This window comes from Brassica napus, chromosome C7 (assembly GCF_020379485.1).
Source record: "Brassica napus cultivar Da-Ae chromosome C7, Da-Ae, whole genome shotgun sequence".
NCBI lineage: Eukaryota > Viridiplantae > Streptophyta > Magnoliopsida > Brassicales > Brassicaceae > Brassica > Brassica napus.
In genome coordinates, this window is record NC_063450.1 from 22,432,979 (window position 1) to 22,452,506 (window position 19,528).

At 35.4% G+C, this 19,528-nt stretch overlaps 1 protein-coding gene across 1 annotated transcript; it reads left to right on the forward strand.

The window, feature by feature from the left end:
- Positions 1-1,220: 1,220 nt before the first annotated feature.
- On the forward strand, positions 1,221-2,710 carry LOC111213249. The gene is made up of 4 exons (XM_022714953.2): positions 1,221-1,479; positions 1,581-2,163; positions 2,234-2,420; positions 2,490-2,710. Exons 1-4 carry the CDS (start codon positions 1,403-1,405, stop codon positions 2,513-2,515), a joined length of 873 nt encoding a protein of 290 aa, XP_022570674.1. The 5' UTR covers positions 1,221-1,402; the 3' UTR covers positions 2,516-2,710.
- The last annotated feature ends 16,818 nt before the right edge of the window (positions 2,711-19,528 follow it).

Here is a 19,528-nt window from a genome sequence, read left to right on the forward strand (position 1 = left end):
CAAAAAGTACATTTAAGGGTTAGATGTTTGGACCTCAGGCCCTTTGGGTTTTAATGATACTTTGGTGAAAAAAAAAATAGTATGGAGTGACAATGTGATTTTGTAGTTGCTATTAAAATTGAACGTATAGAAGATTTTTTTTTTTTTTCCATCAATTTTTGTTATATTAATATTGGGCCCAAAGCCCAAGTATCCAACAACAACAACCACAAAAACATTGGGCTCCCAACGAAAGGGCCGAAGCCCAGATACATTAAACGGGCTCGAAGGCCCAAAATCCAAACACCGCAACCCGTAGACCCAAGAGAGAGAGACTGATGTCGACCGCCTTCTCGCGATCCGCACCCTCATCTTCGTCTCAACTACCGCCGGAGAATCACCCATCGATTCACCGCGCCACACCGGAGCTCTTAGACTCCTTACCTTCTTCACCGCGACCGCCAACCCTCCCAGGACCGTCTAATCTCGGAGAAAATCAATCGTGACCGAGATCTCATCCGCCAGAGTTCAATACGAGGACCAAGAAGGAGGCTTCGCTCAAGCATCAACCTTTACTCCGGATAGCTTCCATCGTCCTCCGACGAGAACTCATCCAACAAACCCGAAACACCTTAACTTAACAAGTGAACGACACAAAAAACTACAGAAACTAAACCCTAGAAACAAACTAAGGGGGCAGAAGCCGGCAGCAATGGATCTGTAAGAGCCTCCACGCTCCGGGGACTTGACGGTCACCACAGAGCTAAAGAAGCCTCCACGATCCGGGAACTTTATCGGCGATGCAAGAGCTGTGTAAGCCTCTACAACCCGGATCAAAACGATGCTGAAATGGAGATCTGACTGTCCTATCTCCTCGCCGCGAATTCAGGGGAAGAAGAGTTGCAGAGAACCGAAGTCTTCCGGAAGCAAAACCCTAACCCAGATCCGTGCGCATGTCGGAGAGAATCGACAGATCGGACTAAACTCACGAAGACTTGAACGGAATAACAAGGAAGAGAGCCATCGGTGCCGGTACGCGCCACCGGACGCCGTGGCTGTCTTGAACGCTTTCTCTCGCTTTCAACAATTTCTTTCACACCGCGACAAAATGTTGAACGTATAGAAGATTTATAACAAGAATTTTATTTAGCGGGAATAAAATAAAATAAAATTCTAAAAGCGAAAAACAAAAGAATAGAGACCGGTTTATTAAGAAGTCGCGTTAGTTTTGTCTTGATTTTTAAACAAAACCAAAACGTACTATTATATTTCCGCACGTGCCAGTAACGAGAGGCCGTAATCAATTTAGGTATTGGATGAACGTTCCTCTCTTCGATTCATCACCATTTCCCCCATTTTAATCTCTATCGCTTTCTTTCTGAGGTTTCTCATCGCATCTTCGAAGTTCATTCACCTCAAAAACATGACGACGAGCTTGGATCGGTGGGAGAAGGATCCTTTCTTTCCCGCTGCTGAAGAGGTCCAGGAATCTGCTGACAGGTTTCCCCCAATTTTTCGTTCTAGATCTGTGTGGAAAATCATTTCTTCGATTTTAGATCTGAGAATCACAACAAAGTGTCTTGGATTCGATGTGATTGCAGGATGGAGTCAGCTTACAGGACATGGAGGATCCACGGCAAACAAGGCTCTTCAAACGTATGGGACTCTGAACAGCTTCACAGAGACCTCCACGCCGCTCTCGGAACCACCAAATGGCAGTTAGACGAGTTCCAGCGAGCTGTTCAATCCAGCTACGGCAACCGTCTCAGTGACGATACTCGAGACAGGCACCGCGAGTTTACTTTCGCTATGGAGGCTCAAGTCGCCAAAATCGAGAATTCCCTCAAGGAAGCTGCGCGATCCGACGGCAAAGGAACCCCGAGATGGGTTCGTTTGGACGAAGACGATCGCAACGAGCTTGCACTCTTCTTGACTGGACCTTCTGAATCCGAAAGGAAACAACAACATAGAAGGGCGGCGAGTGCTACTCCTGACATCGGTGCTTTGAACATTGCCGTGGTTTCTGACGAGAAACCTTCTGGTGAGCCGTTGGTTAGGAAAGTTCCCAGCGTCTCTGGCTTCTTAAACCATATGGAACCCAAAAACTGTATTAGAAAGTTGAAGGCGTTAGATCGCCAAGGAGACTCTGACGCTGCTGCGTTGTTGCCTATCCAAACGAACCAAGTAAGATCTCCAAACGCAGAGATTTGTTTACGAATCTGTATCTACTAAGAGGGTTTTTCTTGTTTCTCAGCAAGTTGTGAATGGATGTTTTGAGAGGGACAAGAGCTGTATGGAGTGCGAGGAGGATTGTTACGATAAGCAGCTTCACGGTTGGTATGGAGCTCTGCAGAGGCAACTTCAACGGTCTCAGTATCAAATGCGATATAGCAAATCCCTTCAAGCGACCATTTGGATTCTTCTTTTAGTTTTTCTTATAGGTAAATACTTTCTTCAATCAGAGATCTCATGCATATTAGAAACCAATGGTTATGTTTTTGTCATTGCAGTGGTAGTGGCAGTGCACAGAATGTAGAAGAAGACATGTACGGAAGACCACGTTAGAGTTCACTCATCTTCTGTGTAACTGGCGGATTTGGCCAAAGTCTACATTTTTACTGTACAGTAGTAATTCCACTGTTATTGTTTTTTTTTTTTTTTTTGTAACATAGAAACGCAGTTTTGGTTCATATTATTCATTGAGAGAAAAGTAAGAAAGAATCTTGGATTTCTCTTTGTTACAACCAATTCGGTTAAGCACATTCTAGACAGGAACATTGTGTGAATGGATGTTTTGTAATACAGAAATGCATCTTCCATTCGATTAACCAATCCGAGCAGAATGAAGAAATAGTATTTATTCATGTCCTGTATAGTTAGATGACCAAGCCATACTTTTAGGCTATTAGGTGAAGACATTTTATACAATACATGGTAGCTGCCTTTTAATTTGATTTGATTTTTTGGTACTATGTATAAGGCAAGAAAGTGTAAAACATCTATAACTTTATTATTCTGATTAATTTGTCTTCTGAAAAAAAAAATCAAGAAAAAGATAGTTAAAACCTTTGTTCTCATCTTAACTTCTATTATGTTCAAGATTTTGAAGATTTAGATGAGATTTTTTTTTCAGGTAATTGTTTGTGTTTTGTGTTCATATTGTTTTCTATTTTTTGGAATAAACATCATATTTTATGTGTTCAAAAAAAATTAATGTTTTATTAGAGTTATTAGATATTATTATGAGTAAATAAATAAAAAATCTGTAAACAAAAGCCTATGAAAACAAGTATAAAAGGTTTAAAGCTTATTTGAAAAAATAATAAAAATTTATTGGAATATTGGGTTTATTATTTATTACTATCTATACTATTATTTGAGAAGTAATTTTGCTTATGTGTCATGTTCACCATGTTTTAGCTAATTTTGTTTATTTGTCATATTTTTATTAGTTTTGAGTTTGAGTCACTAATTTATTAGTTTAAATAATATTACTATTATAAATTTTATAATTAGAAATTATTAGTAATTTTTTTTATTTGTCATGTTCTCTATTTTAAATATGTTTGCTTATTTGTCATGTTTTTGTTAATTAGTTTTTAGTTTGAGTCACTAATTTATTAGTTTAAATAATATAACTAGTACAATTTTTTCATAATTAGAAATTATTCTGACTTTTACGAGTTAAAACCAATTCTTATTTTGTCTTTTGGCATGTGATGTAATAGGTTTTAAATTCTATAAGTTTCTTTTTTTCTCATTCATTCCAAGTTGTCTCGGTTATAGTTTTTCATCCTCTAGGTATAGTGTGTTCTGATTGTTTTAATTGCTTGCATTCTCTTATCACTTTCATGCTGATAGGGATGTTCTCTTTCAGTGGTTCAATCATTTGGTGCAGATGGTTGGAATTGCTTGCTTGAAGGGCTATATCAACAACATCAAAGATGTGGTTTCTCTCTTTAGATCTAGATATTTTTCGGGTTCTTGATATCTATATTTATGTATGTTAGATTTTTTTTTGGTTGGAGTTTTCTTTGTTGTTTCTTTTGTTTGGTTTGAAAGACTCGGCATCAAGACGATTTTGTTACATTCAGTTTGAAATAATGGATAAAGTATTTTAAATTATTTAATGGTAGTTATTTCACGTGTATGTTTATGGGATAATTTGTAAATTACTCCACTAATAGTTTGAAATTTGAGAATTACACCTTATATTTGATTTTTTGAAAACTACACTTTTTAAACGCGAATTGATGTTTTTACCTAGATTAAATATTTCAATAATTAAGATATAGATTTAAAATTAATAAGAATAATATTATTATAATTGTTTATGTTTAAGATAAATTTGTGTGTTGAGATAAATATCTTATTTTACCATTTAAAATCTTACAATAACAAATTATTATTGTTTTGAATTTATCATGAACTTTAAATAGATTTTATTTTATTTTCTTAACATTATATAAACAAGTCACGTTTATTTGCATTGTCTACAAAATATTCATCTTTACTAGAAGTCAAGCAAGTTATAAATGTCTATTCACATATGTGCTTAATTTGTTTAACTTTGAGTATGATGTGATCCAATAACACTAAGAAACACTGATTATCATTCATCAGTTCTTTTTTTTTATGTAACATGAAGATCCTATAAATTTGTTTGAGCCAAAGATTTGATTCTTATATCAACAAACCTCTTTTTGAGATGAAATGAAGAATCAGTGAAACTAGATAAAGAAAAAAAAATTCAGAAACTGGGGAGACGAGACGTCATCTTGAGTTTTTTTTTTCAAATAATAAAAAAAATAAGATATATTAAAAATATATTGTGCAGATACTCTAAAGATTTTTTGTAAAAAAATCATTTTTGTAAAACCGTTCTTTAAATATAAAATAAATTAGGAATTGAGAAATATTAAGATTGAACAATTTGGTAAATTTACATATGCATAAGTGTAATTTTCCAAAAACTTAAGCAATGGTGTAGATTTCAAATTATAATCTTATTTGAGTGTATTTCTCCAAATTTTCCCATGTTTTATTACTGTTTAATTTATAAGAAAATTACGCTTTGATATTATGTTTAGAGAGTTGTCTTTGTAATCATGTTATGAACATGTGTTTAATGGTTTAGTTTCTAAAGCAGTTAAGTAGATGATGGCTTAATGAATAATTAGATTTATTATTATATAATTAGCAATAAATTAACTATAATAATAAAGCTATCATTATCTATATTTCTTTTATAAAAATATATTTATGAAATATTATGATAAGTAAATATATATATATATATATATATATATATATATATATATATATCTATTTATTGAGCAAACCAATGAAATATTATCATTATCTCAATTCGTTTTAAGAAAAAATTATTTCTTCTAAATTATCATTAAATTTTAGTTTTTATTTAGTTTTTATTTATTTTGTTCTTACTTGGATTTTGTGTGTTTCAAAGTTTTAGACACTGCATTTCTGGTTTAAAAATGTAAAGTTTATTAAGAGAGATCCAAAATTCACTTTTTTGCTTTACTTTATTGTCTGGAATATTTGATATGTTGTTATGGTCTCATAGTTTTTTTGCTTTCCTTTGTGTTAAAAAGACATAGACTTAGACGTAATTAAAAATTATTCGTAAGATGAGCAAAACATCTGATGGCCTTTGTTTTTAACATATCCATTGTAAGAAGATCGTCGAGATACTGCTTTTATTTTTAATTCTAGTTTAAAAAAAAAAATCTGGAAGGCACATCATTACGATTGGCTTGTAAAAGGAAATGGACAACGGGTTTGAGGGTTTCGATAAAAGACAAAGCATATGAACTTCAGCTTAAATACAATTACACATAAATTATTGATGTGCTCAAATTATCCTATAACAACTTGTGACAAATTAATAACAATGAAAATATGTCTAAAACGTGTAAAACATATTTAACACGTGTTTAAAGAATCATAAAGAATTTGATAGGTATAACCGTCATATTCCAAGAATGAATATTATATTTACCCATAGTAATACTCAAGCTAATAGTATCTTACACATGTTAATACTTTTGCAAATTTCAAGTTTATACCATGTCAAAAGTTGTGATTTTATAGTTGAACCAATGTTTTTACACAATTATAATCATAATATTAGACTTTCATAGAAATAAAATTTCAAAAATATGTATTTTGTTTGATTCGCCTTACTACTGTCTTACCATTCACACATCAAGTATAAAAATATAAGAAATTTTTTTTGTGAAAATGATAAATTTTCTATCAACAATAAAAAATTATAATTATTTTATGTTGATTTTGCTAGTAAATACATATACAAACATAACAATAGTAAATATATGAGTTATCTCTACTAAAATATATTGTATTATTGAATATATGGGTTTTTATAACTAGTAAGACCTAGTAAAACATCATAGTCCTATTAGTCCATTTACTACGTAGTAATTCTAGTAATTTTATTATTCCATCTTCTATACTATATTTGCGAAGTAATTTTGGCACATGTCATTTCTACAATTAATTTCACAAAACAAATATGACATGGCTACTAAAATTGATGATATGTCTTATAACTTAATATGACATAGACAATTGCATTTAATGTTAATTTATATTTTTGGTAATAACTCATATATTACATTTAATGTCAATTTATATTTTTAGAATTTTTTTTAGAATATGGGAATAACTCATAAATCATCATTAAAATAAATATATTCAAATATGGCATTAAAAATTTCGAAATATAATTTAATTATATATTTTAAGTTATACAATTTTATTACTAAAATTTTCAAAAATGTATAGAATTTTTTTAGACAATTATAAAAATTTAATCGTAAAATCATTATTTTCTTATATATCTACAAATTTTATAAATATTTTTTAATTTTAATTTTTGGTAATTATGTAACTTTTACAAATTTATTTAATATATTTAATTAAAATAAATAGATAGAAAAATCTATCTAAGATTATAATTTCAAATATACACATGCATATTCTTAAATATAATTTTTATGTTTAACTAAATCAAATTTATTTTAAAATATTGATATGAAAAAGAAAATTTAAAATATTAATAAAATTTTATTTTAAAATATAATTTATATTTATCTGTTAAAAAATATTTTAAATTTTTTTACTGCACATGGTGCAGGAAGAGACCTAGTTATTATATAGTTGGTCCAGTAATCTTAATAGTCAATTTACTGCATAGTTGTCCCTGTAATACCGATAAATTTTCGGTTTAGCAATGATTCTATCTTATAACGCGGCATACACCACTATAATCATTTTATTTTCAATTTCAAATTTTATTTAATCCATGAAGGGCCAATATGAATATTGAAATTAGATCATTTCTAATATCAATTCAAAATTTGTTGGATATATACAGTGTTAAATTTGTTGATTCTCCTAGTTAGATTTATTTAATATAGTTTTTTATCTTAATCGATAGAAAATCTTTAACTTTTAAATCATAATTTATTATGATGTAAGATATAGTTAGTTTCTATGGTGTGAAGTTCAAATTATTTATAAATTAGTTACTAATCAAATTCTAAAACATAAAAGGATAGTCTTGTACGTGCTCGGAATCAACCGTACTATCTTGTTCACACAAAAATCTGATAATATCATTATTAATGAGCTGATTAGGCCTCTTTTGAACGAAGTGAACAAGGAGATTTGTGCTCGTAGTCTTGCTTCTTTAGTCAACAAGCCCTGTTAAGGAAATCATATACATGGCTTGGATGGTTATTTTATTGCATATTGTTTGAGTTTCTTATATCTTTGGTTATTTGATTTCATATTGTTATTCGACTTATTTTAATGAAATAGCAATCCATTGTGGATTAAATAAATGTGATACAAAAGTTTTCAGTAGAACAAGTGGTGGTATGGTTTAAAAATGTGTCTCACTCATTTACATTTGTCAATTTTATGTTAATTACATCTTCTGCTAAACTCTAGAGCGGATGAGACTACTGCGATAATACTGGATAAAAAGAACCTTTGTGCCACACCAAACTGTCACGCCATGCCAGTCCTTTCTTTACTCCAAGTGTCGTTAAAATCACTGAGAAGCTTGCATGCACTTTCTTCACACTATCACGTAGCAAAATACTATCACTTAGCAACATTTACAGAATATTGGAAAAGAGAAAAAAATGTACAGGGCTTGATGTTGTACCTGATCGACATTTGTTACATGACTTTTATGATGGGAAAAAAACCTCTGAATGATGTTGAATCCAAAAAGTGGTAATCGAGTTTAGAGGTCAAACAATGATAAGATAAAGAGATGGGACCAGAGATTCTGTTTAGTGAAGTATATTAATAAGGTAGGAAAGGATGATACATGTTTGAACTCTTAAGAATAAAAAACGTATTCAATAATCTAAGAGTTGGTCATCTTTGTCTCTCTGATCTCCCCGTGACTGTCTTTTGCTTTTCTTTCGTTTACAGACGACTGGTTCTTTGCCCTTCCAGCTTCCCTTCATAGCCATCATTACAGCTAGCACTTGTACAACAGCAAGACAGTTAGCAGCTATGTTCTGTAAAACGAAGATCACCTGGATAAATTATAGAATGCTCTGTTTAACCAAAAATCAGTTTGCTTTATAAGAAAATCTTTTAAACAGAAATTCTTGTATCGGTTTAATCAGAGTTATACAGTCTCCCACTGACCAATTTCTAATCTCTCAATTTAATTCGCAAACAATATGCAAAATTGGACTGACTTGCTAAGTTGATAATGAAAACTGTTTTAGCTCGAATAGAGACTATACACATTCTATTACCATTATGCAGCAAAGACAAGTAATTTCTCCTGCCCTCTATCTACATCTCCAACCAAACTTCTTACACAAATTTTTAGCTTAATAACCCATCTAGTAATGTAGACATTTGATATCCTACTGGAACCTAAGTTCTGATATAAGCCGTTTTATCTGTCGGAACCCTGCTGCAATGTCTTAATTTTGGGTCCTTGAGACAAGTGTTCAACGTGGGAATCGAATCTGAGATCAGAAGGTGGAATGAAGCAATCCATAGACAAGCCAGGGACATTGAACGCAATTTCATCAATCACCCATTCTTCTTGCATCGTAGTCTTAGTGTTATATCCCGATGACACATCACCAAACCTCAAAAGCGTAGCCACGGATCTACCAGAGTGAGCTATCACGATACCTTCCACAGGTTTGTAGTCTTCTAAGTAGGAATTGATAGTCGTCTCCCAGTAAACAGCTTCACCTCCTATGTTTTGGATTCGGGTTAGCTGGGAGTCTTCTAAGTGAACAAGAAGGCCCGTTTTTTGGCTGAAGTAACCGAACAGAGTATGTCTTATGGTCTCTGATGCCCCTTCGCTTCTAGCTTTGAGTGTTGCCGGGTCTGCACATAGCTTGAGAATGAAACAGTCCTCTCACGGGGCTCTTGGAGCGTGATCGGTGGGAATGTGACTTGGAGAACAAGCCGTGCTTCTTATCCATAGGTTTGAAGGGTTTGGTGCTAAAGCTTGAGCAAAGGAAAGGACAAGTGTTAGCGTTAAACGGAAGGTTGCATATTAATGTCCATCTTAATCATATTTATGTCCACATTAATTAAGTTTTATTAGCAAATTTCTTTTGGAATTTATTTAATTAGCAATTTCCGAATTTTGTTTTGTTCTTCGGCTATTTATTTCGGGATAAGATTTTTTTATTTATTACTTTGAAACCGTTTAAAAAATTTTACACTTCATTTATGTAGTATATAAAACAATTATTGTCTTCTTTCTCTCAGTGTCTATTAGCTTCACATTGGACGGTAAGGAAAGTGAGAGAGGAGGAATTTGTTTTTATTATCCATAGTTATATTCAGGACAGAAACTACTTCAAAAGTATAAAATGAGTAAAAAAGAAAGGAAAAATTGCCAAATATGACTCACAACTTGATTTCAAACACAAAGGTAAACCCAAACTTGAATCAAATGCAAAAGTAACCTAAAAGGTTATTAAAATTACAACCAGCCCCTTGTGAACAAATAAAAAAAACTGAATTTTTTTTTACGTCTCTAACCCCCGTAAGTCGTTCAGGAAAGTCGTCTGGTTTAATTCTACTTAGAAATAATTTAAATTTTTTGTAAAAAATATTTTGATAAGTGAAAAATTGAAATCATGTAATTAACATATGTTTTAAGAGATATAAATTAAGATATAACAAAATTTAATTGTTTTCAACATAAATGAGTGAAAGTAGTGAGTCATGATAATCTTTGGTTTAAGTTTTACCAACATATGTTGAAGTATTGTATGTGTTTTGCCTGCTGGAAGACTTTCCAGACGACTTAATTATAAGTCTTCCAAGACTTCTAGTTTTATGTTCATCTTTTCCTCAATCAATCACTCGACAGTAAGAGATATAACTTACCGACGGCGGAGTCTGGAAGACTTTCCAGACGACTTAATTATAAGTCTTTCAGCTGGAAAATTTGCCAGACGGCTTAATTATAAGTCTTTGATTGTTTGAGATGGTTGTCTTTGATTGTTTTGCAGGAAAAAAAAATGGAGATGCCAGAACTCCCCCGTAGGATATATACATTAGGGGAAGAGCCCTCCGCAGTGCATAGCATTTCGTATCATACTTATTGGACGTTGCATGCTGCTTTAAAGAAAGCTCTTCATGATGACGAATATGAAGAGCTAAAGGAGTCGAAGTTGGGAGTTTACATCAAGTTCCAAGAGCTGGGATTTGATTGGGCTTCAAGGCTGGTTCACTACATGCTCGATTTCCAGCTGGACATAAAGAAGAAGTATGGGCTGTGGGGTCTCGTTGGTCCACAATCTGTGAGGTTTTCACTGTTAGAGTTTGAAAACCTCACTGGTCTAAACTGCGAGTACATCGAAGACCTTGAGAGATCTCACTGTGTTGTTACAAAGGAGTTGACTTCTTTTTGGGAGAGGTTGGAGTTCATGTCGAAGTTGGGCCATCTACTCAGAAGATAATAGCAGCATTTGAGAGATGCGAAGGGTGGTCTCGGGATGATCGCTAGCGGCTCGCGTACCTTGCCATCTTCACTGGATACATTGAAGGGAGAAAGTATTCCACCCCTACACGGGTTAGTCTGGCAAGGTTAGTGATGGAGCTAGAACGGTTTGAGAATTATTCATGGGGGAGAGTCGCGTTTAAGATGTTGATGGACTCTGTGAAGGGCAAAGATATTTCGGGTAGTTACACTATTAATGGGTTTGCGCAAGCTCTTCAGGTCTGGGTGTACACAGCTCTTCCGGAATTGGGTGCTACTTATGGTAATCCTCTCCCAAACAATCCGTCTCCACCGATATTGGCTTACAAGGGTCGCAAAGGACGCATGCAATTTAAAGAGGCTATCCTCAGTCAGGTATTTACTTCAATCTGGACGACTTCGCAGAAGACTTATAATTAAGTCGTCTGATAAGTCTTCCAACTGGACGACTTAGTAGAAGACTTATAATTAAGTCGTCTGGAAAGTCTTGCTGCTGGATGACTTAGTAGAAGACTTATAATTAAGTCGTCCGGGAAGACTATCCAGACTACTTAATTATAAGTCTTCTACTAAGTCTTCCAGCTGGAAGACTTTCCAGACGACTTAATTATAAGTCGTCTACTAAGTCGTCCAACTGGAAGACTTTCCAGACGACTTAATTATAACTCGTCTGCGAAGTTTTTTCTTTCCATCTTTCTTAATCCGTCAAATATCTAAGTTCATATCTTCTATTTACTGCAGACTAGGGTGATCAACTTTGTTCAGAAGGACATTGGTCAAATGTTTCCAAAATGGGAGTTTGATATTGAGGACACGCCCGCGGAGAACATAATTAAACTCATGTTTGTGAAGAAACCGTGGAAGTGGACCATGGATTGCTAGGAAGTCACCGGTACTTGGGTCAATACAAAGCCGGCGGTTGTGAGTCCAGCGAAGGAAAAGGTAGTGAAGGAAGACAGTCCAAGACCTCGGAAGAAAGCTCGTAAAGAGGCACCTGCAGAAGATAGTGAAGAGGCAGCTGCAGAGGCTAGTGAAGAGGCAGCTGCAGAGGCTAGTGAAGAGGTGACTACGACTGTTAGTGGGTTGACCAAAGAGGATATTAAAACCATGTTCAAGGACATAGCTGATGCCATGAGGGAAGGGTTTGGGACGTGCCTTAAGGAGATCAAATATCTGTCGAAAAAGATGGAAGCTGTGGAGAAGAAGGTTGATATCACCACAAAACGGAAAGGGACATCATCTCAAAACACTACCTCTCCACCTAAACCGACGCTCGAACCCGGGGTTAGTAACGAATCCTCTCCCAACAAGATATTGACTAGACAAAGTCTTAAGAATAAGAACTAAAAAGTTGCATTTGCTTTGTTTCTTGTATGTCAGAACATGTGTGCTTTTTTTATAGTGTATGGATTTTATAAATGTATTTTGTTTCATGTTTGAAGACACTTATTGGTTATTATTGTTTGAAATGGATCTTTGGTTATTATTGTATAAACCCATCTTGTATATTGCAGAGTGAAAGAGTTAATGGGACGAACGCGGGAAGGAAGAGCTTGGCGGAGGATAAAGGTCCAGATGTGCCCGCAGTTGTGCATGCAGATGCTAGTTCCTCGAAAGATAAAGCTCCAGAACCGAGCCTTGTTCTATTGGACAAAAATCAACCCACTGTTTCGGATTTACAGAAGGAGGATGCTAGATATCAGGAAAAGAAGGATGATGCTTTGGCACTTTGCCGTGCAAAGAGTGATCGAACAAGGAAACTTGCTGCCTCACAGCAATCTCCTTATACGGCAAACATCACGGCCAGAGTGATCATTCCAAACAAAAAGCTTTATCCAGGCTATAATCCTTTTGCACCAATTGACAAGAAGAAGTTGAAGGAGCTCGCTGATTGGTTGAAAACTAGTCCGTAAGTGTTTGCTTTTCCCATAATATCTTGTTTTTCCCATAATAACTTGCGTTAGTCTACAAAAACTGATTGCTTTTCAACATTTTGTGTTTTCAGTCATTATAGAACACCTCTCGATAAAAAACCACGTTAAAGTAAAACTTGGTGGTATCAAATCCTCCGAACCTCCTTAGAGTGGCTGGAGGACTGTGTAAGTCTTCTGCTATGACTTAGATGACATACTGATAAGTCTTCTTTGTAGACGACTTATCAGACGACTTAATTCGTCTATGAATTACTTGTAAGTCGTCTGGTAAGTCGTCTGATATCTTATGACTTGTACCCTATTTTATATGCAGCATATTGATGCTTGGATTAATGTGCTGAGGAAGAGGTACTACGCTAACCCACAACATTTCAGGAGCGAGAGAATGTGCTTCCTTGATCATCTCTTTGCTCAGCAATGGAGATTCAACTTCAAGGATTTTAAGGACTCGGAGCCCGATCAGAACGGTTTAGGAAGAAGACTCCCTGGTGGGGGGTGAAATTATTATGCAGGCACTATACCATCATTTTGCCAATCGAACAAGGTTTGGGGGACGAATATTGATGATATCTATGCGCCAGTGAACTACGCCGACACTCATTGGATTGCTATGTGGATATCGATCCCTAAGAGACACATAGTCGTCTTTGACAGCATTTGTTCCAGTATCTCCCCAGAAGAACTCGATGTGGTAATGGAGCCTTTTCTCTACATGGTCCCTTATCTGCTTGTTGAGTGCGCTTCCTCAGATGAACAACGTGCCCAATACAGCCTGGAGCCATTCACATATGAGAGACAGACCAATATACCTCCGGCCCGAGCTTGTGATTGTGGCGTGTACACTTTAAAGCAAATTGAATGTCATTTCTTGGGATAGAGTTTAGTAAAAAAGACTTTGCTAAGGCCAACGGGAAGACTATGAGGGATAAGATGGCGGTGGATATATTTCAAGAGCTTCCTGACGCGCATGAGTTCGAAAGCAAGGACAATGATGCCAATCTGGATGCGTATGAGGGGTGATAAATAGGCTACGTTAGATTATTTTGTATGATAAATTAGGCTGATGTGTGTATTTGAACTTGATCCCTATTTTGTATTTGAACTTGATCCCTATTTTGTAACTATATTCTGCGCAGAAGACTTACAGTTAAGTCGTCTGGAATGTTGGACGACTTAACTATAAGTAGTCTGGAAAGTCTTCTGAGCAGTGACCTTTTGTAACTATATTTCGGATAATATAAAGGGCAAGACCATCTCAAATTTGTTTGGTAGTGCAATTTGACAAACAAGTTGACACAGATAAGTTCATAACAAAAATTTTTAATACATAGACTAAACACTGGACGACTAACTGGACGACATCCTGGACGACTTAATTGAAGGTCTTCTGGAAGACTAAACACTGGATGACTAACTTGAAGGTCTTCTGGAAGAAAAAAAACCTGGACGACCTTCAGGACGACTTAATTGAAGGTCTTCTGGAAGACTAAACACTGGACGACTAACTTGAAGGTCTTCTGGAAGAAAAACCCCTGGACGACTAACTGGACGACCTTCTGGACGACTTAATTGAAGGTCTTTTGGAAGACTAAACACTGGACGACTAACTTGAAGGTCTTCTGGAAGAAAAAACCCTGGACGACTAACTGGACGACCTTCTGGACGACTTAATTGAAGGTCTTCTGGAAGACTAAACACTGGACGACTTACATTGTGGTTTCGTATGGCCAGTTTCTTTGCATTTTGAGCATCTATAAACCTTGTGTTGCTTCTGGGGTTTGCGTCCTCTCATCCTGGATAGCTCCAACCAAGATTTCCATCTTGATTTCTTCTGTCTTCCCGGACCACGCTTTACATCCGGAGGAAAGCATGTGCGTTCCTCAACTTGTTGTCCGACACAAGGATATATATTCTCTGGGTATCCTGCAAACAGAAAATCCTTTGAGTACACTGGACATACAAGTGTGGAGATATGCAAACCAGCAGATGTTCTAGCAGCTATGGCATGAGAGCAAGGTATTTTCTCCACTGCATAGACACCACAATCACACTTTCCATGTTCCAAATCAACCACACAGTTCATTTTGCCACCTTTCACAAAGAATCGCCATCCATCAATTTGTTGTACCATCATGTATCCGCTATCTCCGATCGAACAGCAAGCAAGTATTCAACACCTCGACTATGTTGAGTTGGGAGACTCAAAGCATCTTCTCTCCTTTTCCAAAACCACTTTCCTAGCTTCTCCCTTATGAACTCCAATAGGAACTGAACCGGAAATCCTCTAGCTCGCTTCAGAGCGGAATTAATAGATTCAGCGATGTTGCTTGTCTTTATGTTGTACATGTCCCCCTGACAATAAAACCTTGACCATAGGCTGACGTCGGCATTCTCCAAATACGTTGCAAAGTTCGGGTTTGCACTCCGTATCTCAGCCATGTATCGGTCAAAATCTGAAACCGTATGAGCATAAGCAGCACCTTTCACCAAGTACAATAGATGTTTCCCTTTATACTTTTTGACAATGTTATCTTGAAGGTGATAATAACATATTCCTCGGGTTGCCCGAGGAAACACCTTATCACACTCACTTTTAATGGCCGCGTGCCGGTCAGAGACTATCTCCAGAGGCTGCTCATCAGATACACAACTAGCCAATTTTGTGAAAAACCAATCCCCAGAAGGTTCATCTTCAGCATCTACGATCCCAAAAACCAATGGAAATATCTGAAAATTCCCATCTTGTGCGGCTGTAACTAATATAACACCTCCATACTTCCCACTTAGGTGAGTCCCATCCACCACAATGACCCTTCTCTGATACTTAAAACCTTTGATAGAAGCTCCAAAAGAGAGAAATAGATACTTAAATCTATTGATAGAATCAAGTTCTATAGCCGTGATAGAATCGGGATTTGCTATAGAGATTTGCTCGAGATATGATAGCAGACGCGAATACCCATCTTCTGCTGATCCTCTCACCAATGTTTGTGCATATAAAAGTGCTCTATATGAAGTGGTGTAATCAAGCGTCATGCCAAATATGTTCTTCATTGCATCAGTGATATGCTGCGGATTCAACTCATCAATGATTCCAACACGATCAATTAAAAGCCTACCAACATACTTCGGAGTACAGTGTCTCCGCTGAGCGAGTCGGTCTCCCACTGAGCATGTATGTTTTCCCACATACTTTGTTACCCAAAACGTGTTTGTCCCATGTTTCACACTCGCTCTGACCTTCCACTGACAATCACTAACCGGACATGTTGTCACAAGGAGAGTTTTTGTTGACTTGTATATTCTGAAGGAGAACCTAAACCTCACTGCTGTCAACCGCAGCTCTGAAAGCAGTGCATCCTTGCTAACAAAACTCTGGTTGACATAGATACTGTTACCATTCGATCTTCCTCCTTCAATCTTTTTGATATCTTCAAAACACATATCATCATCTTCCTCATCCTCATCTTCAACCTTTCCATAAACACTGTAATCCTCACCATTCTCGTCCGCTTCAGCAACAATAGAGATACCGGCATCCTCCTCCCCATCGTCCTCCTCCCCATCATGATTTTCATCTTCAACCAAATCATCATCATCATCTTCAAAACATTCATCAGCTTCATCAGATTCATCATCTTCTTCCCTGAACTCTGAAACCATTTCCACCTTGCTACGGCTTGATACACAAAGCCGTACTCCATGCGTTTTGGTTATCTCGAGCAAGTTTTGAACTTGTCTATCACTTGTAACATGAATAGGAGGGGTGTCTGGAGCCTGCATCATTTCTGCTTGTAATGAGTAGGTTATCTCCACAGATTTTGTGCTTATGTCGAGGTTATAATCTTCTTGAGCCATTGCAAGAAGTTCAGCATGTGTCAAACCTTCCTCCAAAAAAATGATTCTCGCTCCTTTGACATTATCAACCACAAAATCTCAATGACAATCTTTCAACAACCATTCTTCATACACTGCATGTAACTAACGCATCATCTACAAAAATTCAAAATAAAACACATTTGACTGAATTGTGTCAGATATTTGACTTTTTCTGGACGACTTACCAGTAAGTCATCTCCGGGAAAACAAAAATTTCAATATTTTATTAAAGCTAGACGACTTATTTGTAAGTCTTCTCAGGTTAGTTTGCAATTCGAAAAAGAAACTTAAATATTTAACTTTACCTAGACGACTTACTTGAAAGTCGTCCAGGCAGACGACGTACGAGAAACTCGTCCGAGATAAGCAAGGTTTGACCATAATCTAGGAAATAAATCTGGACTACTTTGCTTATCCTGGACGACTTTCAAGTAAGTCGTCTTACTTGACGACTTCCGCGTAAGTCGTCTGGGAAAAGTTAAATATTTAAGTTTTATTTTCCAATTGCAAAAGTAACCTGAGACGACTTACTGGTAAGTCGTCCAGGAAAAGTCAAATATCTGACACAATTCGGTCAAATGCAAAACTAACCCGTTTATCCTAGACGACTTATCAGTAAGTCGTCTAGGGTATTCTCTAGATTTTTTTTAACAAACAAAGGTGACGACTCCGTTTGACCAGAAGACTTACCCGTAAGTCTTCTACAACCAGACTACTTACGGGTAAGTCTTCTACACGAACATATCTGGAAAAATTTTCAATTTCATACCTTAAACTAGTGAGATGACTTCCTTAGCACACAAAGTCTTCTCCAACCACCCAGAATCTCAAACGAAAGTAACCCACCAAGAATTGTATGCTTGAATGGCTCTATCAACCATAAAAAAATTTGAATCAAAAGCTTGAGTTTTTTGGATGAATATGGAGGCAAAGTGAAAGAGATGTTGTTTTTAGTCCATAACAAGTGAGAAAGAGAGAGTATAAATCGATTTTAGGTGCATTAAGAGCTTCAAATTGGTTGTTCATGGTGGTTGGGGTATTGATGACAATGACAATCTTGTAATTACTTGAAGATGATGAGGGTGAGAGAGTAAAAATGTCATTTTCGGAAGAAAAAAATTTTGATGGCATTTTCGTGAATTATATAAATTTGTGGGGTGAATAGAACAAAAAAAATCCAAAAAAATCATGGGTTAGTTTTAAATTTGAATTTGGGTGGCAATATCTTCTAGTAGCAATCTCTTGGGTCCGTGAGCTCGCGGACTCAAGCTTCTAAATTCACACACACATAATGACATATAAGGATATGAACATAATAAATACACATACAAGTTTAGAGTGTCTGGGATTAAGGAAATGAGGCTTCTCTTGGCGTGCCCTCTTCTTTTGTCCACTAGCCACCATAGCTTTCTCAATGATTTGAGCTCTTTGAGATAAAGATTATTATTTTTTGAGCTTTAAAGAATATATCTCGGGATCTATATATACACACATCTTTTTGTCGTTTAGCACGAACATACATCATGGTGATGAGCTTATTGAAACATCAAAAACCAAATAAGATTAGAAATAGTAAAATTAGCGGACTAGAGGTTATTTGAAATTGAAAGTGAGTCTAAGATTATATATCTCGTGTTGTATTGATTTCTGATTCTAGATAGTTTGACAAATAAATTATATAATGTCTTCATATTATAGTACTATATTATTTGTAAAGCGAATAAAATAATCTATTCAAATATTAATATGATAATAATTGGTGTGTGGACATTAAAATCATTAATTTGTATTTAACCTATTATCCATACATTAGTATATTCCTAATTTTATAAAGAATAAATACTTGAATATTTGATTAAACCCATCAGACTTATTGGAACTAAGCTAAATAATATTTTGAAGAAAGAAAATGCTAACTTTTTTTGACAAAAGAAAATACTAACTTGTAGCACGGGTTTAAAAGCTTTGCTGGTAAAGAAAAAAATATTCTTTCAACTTTAAGTAAATGATCTTGAGCATAAACTAAAATAAGACAGTTTGAGCACACATCGATGAACGCGAAAAGAGAATAAAACAATGGCAAACTTCCAGATGTCAGATACAGATACCTGTGAATTAGCCAAAATAATCCTACCGACAAATACATATCAGCGAGTGCAAATGTGTAATGTGTTGCATATATATTGATCAGAGGGAAGAGAGATCAGAGGTATCACGGGTTGTAACTTTACGTTTGTCTCACTCCGAAAGGTGCGTAAGAGAGCAGACCGTAAGTGCTCAGCATGGAGCTACTCTGTGATTGTTTCACATGCTTCGTTACTTTAATTTCTCTGTTTTATTCTCTATCGTTATCTTTCCTACCATAAGCAAACGTCTAAATTATCACAGTATACGTAATTCAAAATTTACTTTCGGTTAATTTTAAATTTATAAGTACTGTACTGCACGATCTCAGAATTATCTCTTACTTTTATTTTTATTTCTAGAAATAATGTGGTTTGGTTTTTGTTATTTAATGTACTACTAGATTTTTGTATTGAATTTCTTAAACTTTGTTGATCATATAACAATAGAATTGTTTGACAGTATATATATTACTAATTTTAGTTGGTTTTTGTAACAGGATAAGGCAGTTTAGAAAAATATATAATGTATTTAAAAAAACTAGTTGGTTTTGTCTTGAATTTCTTAATATTAGACCACA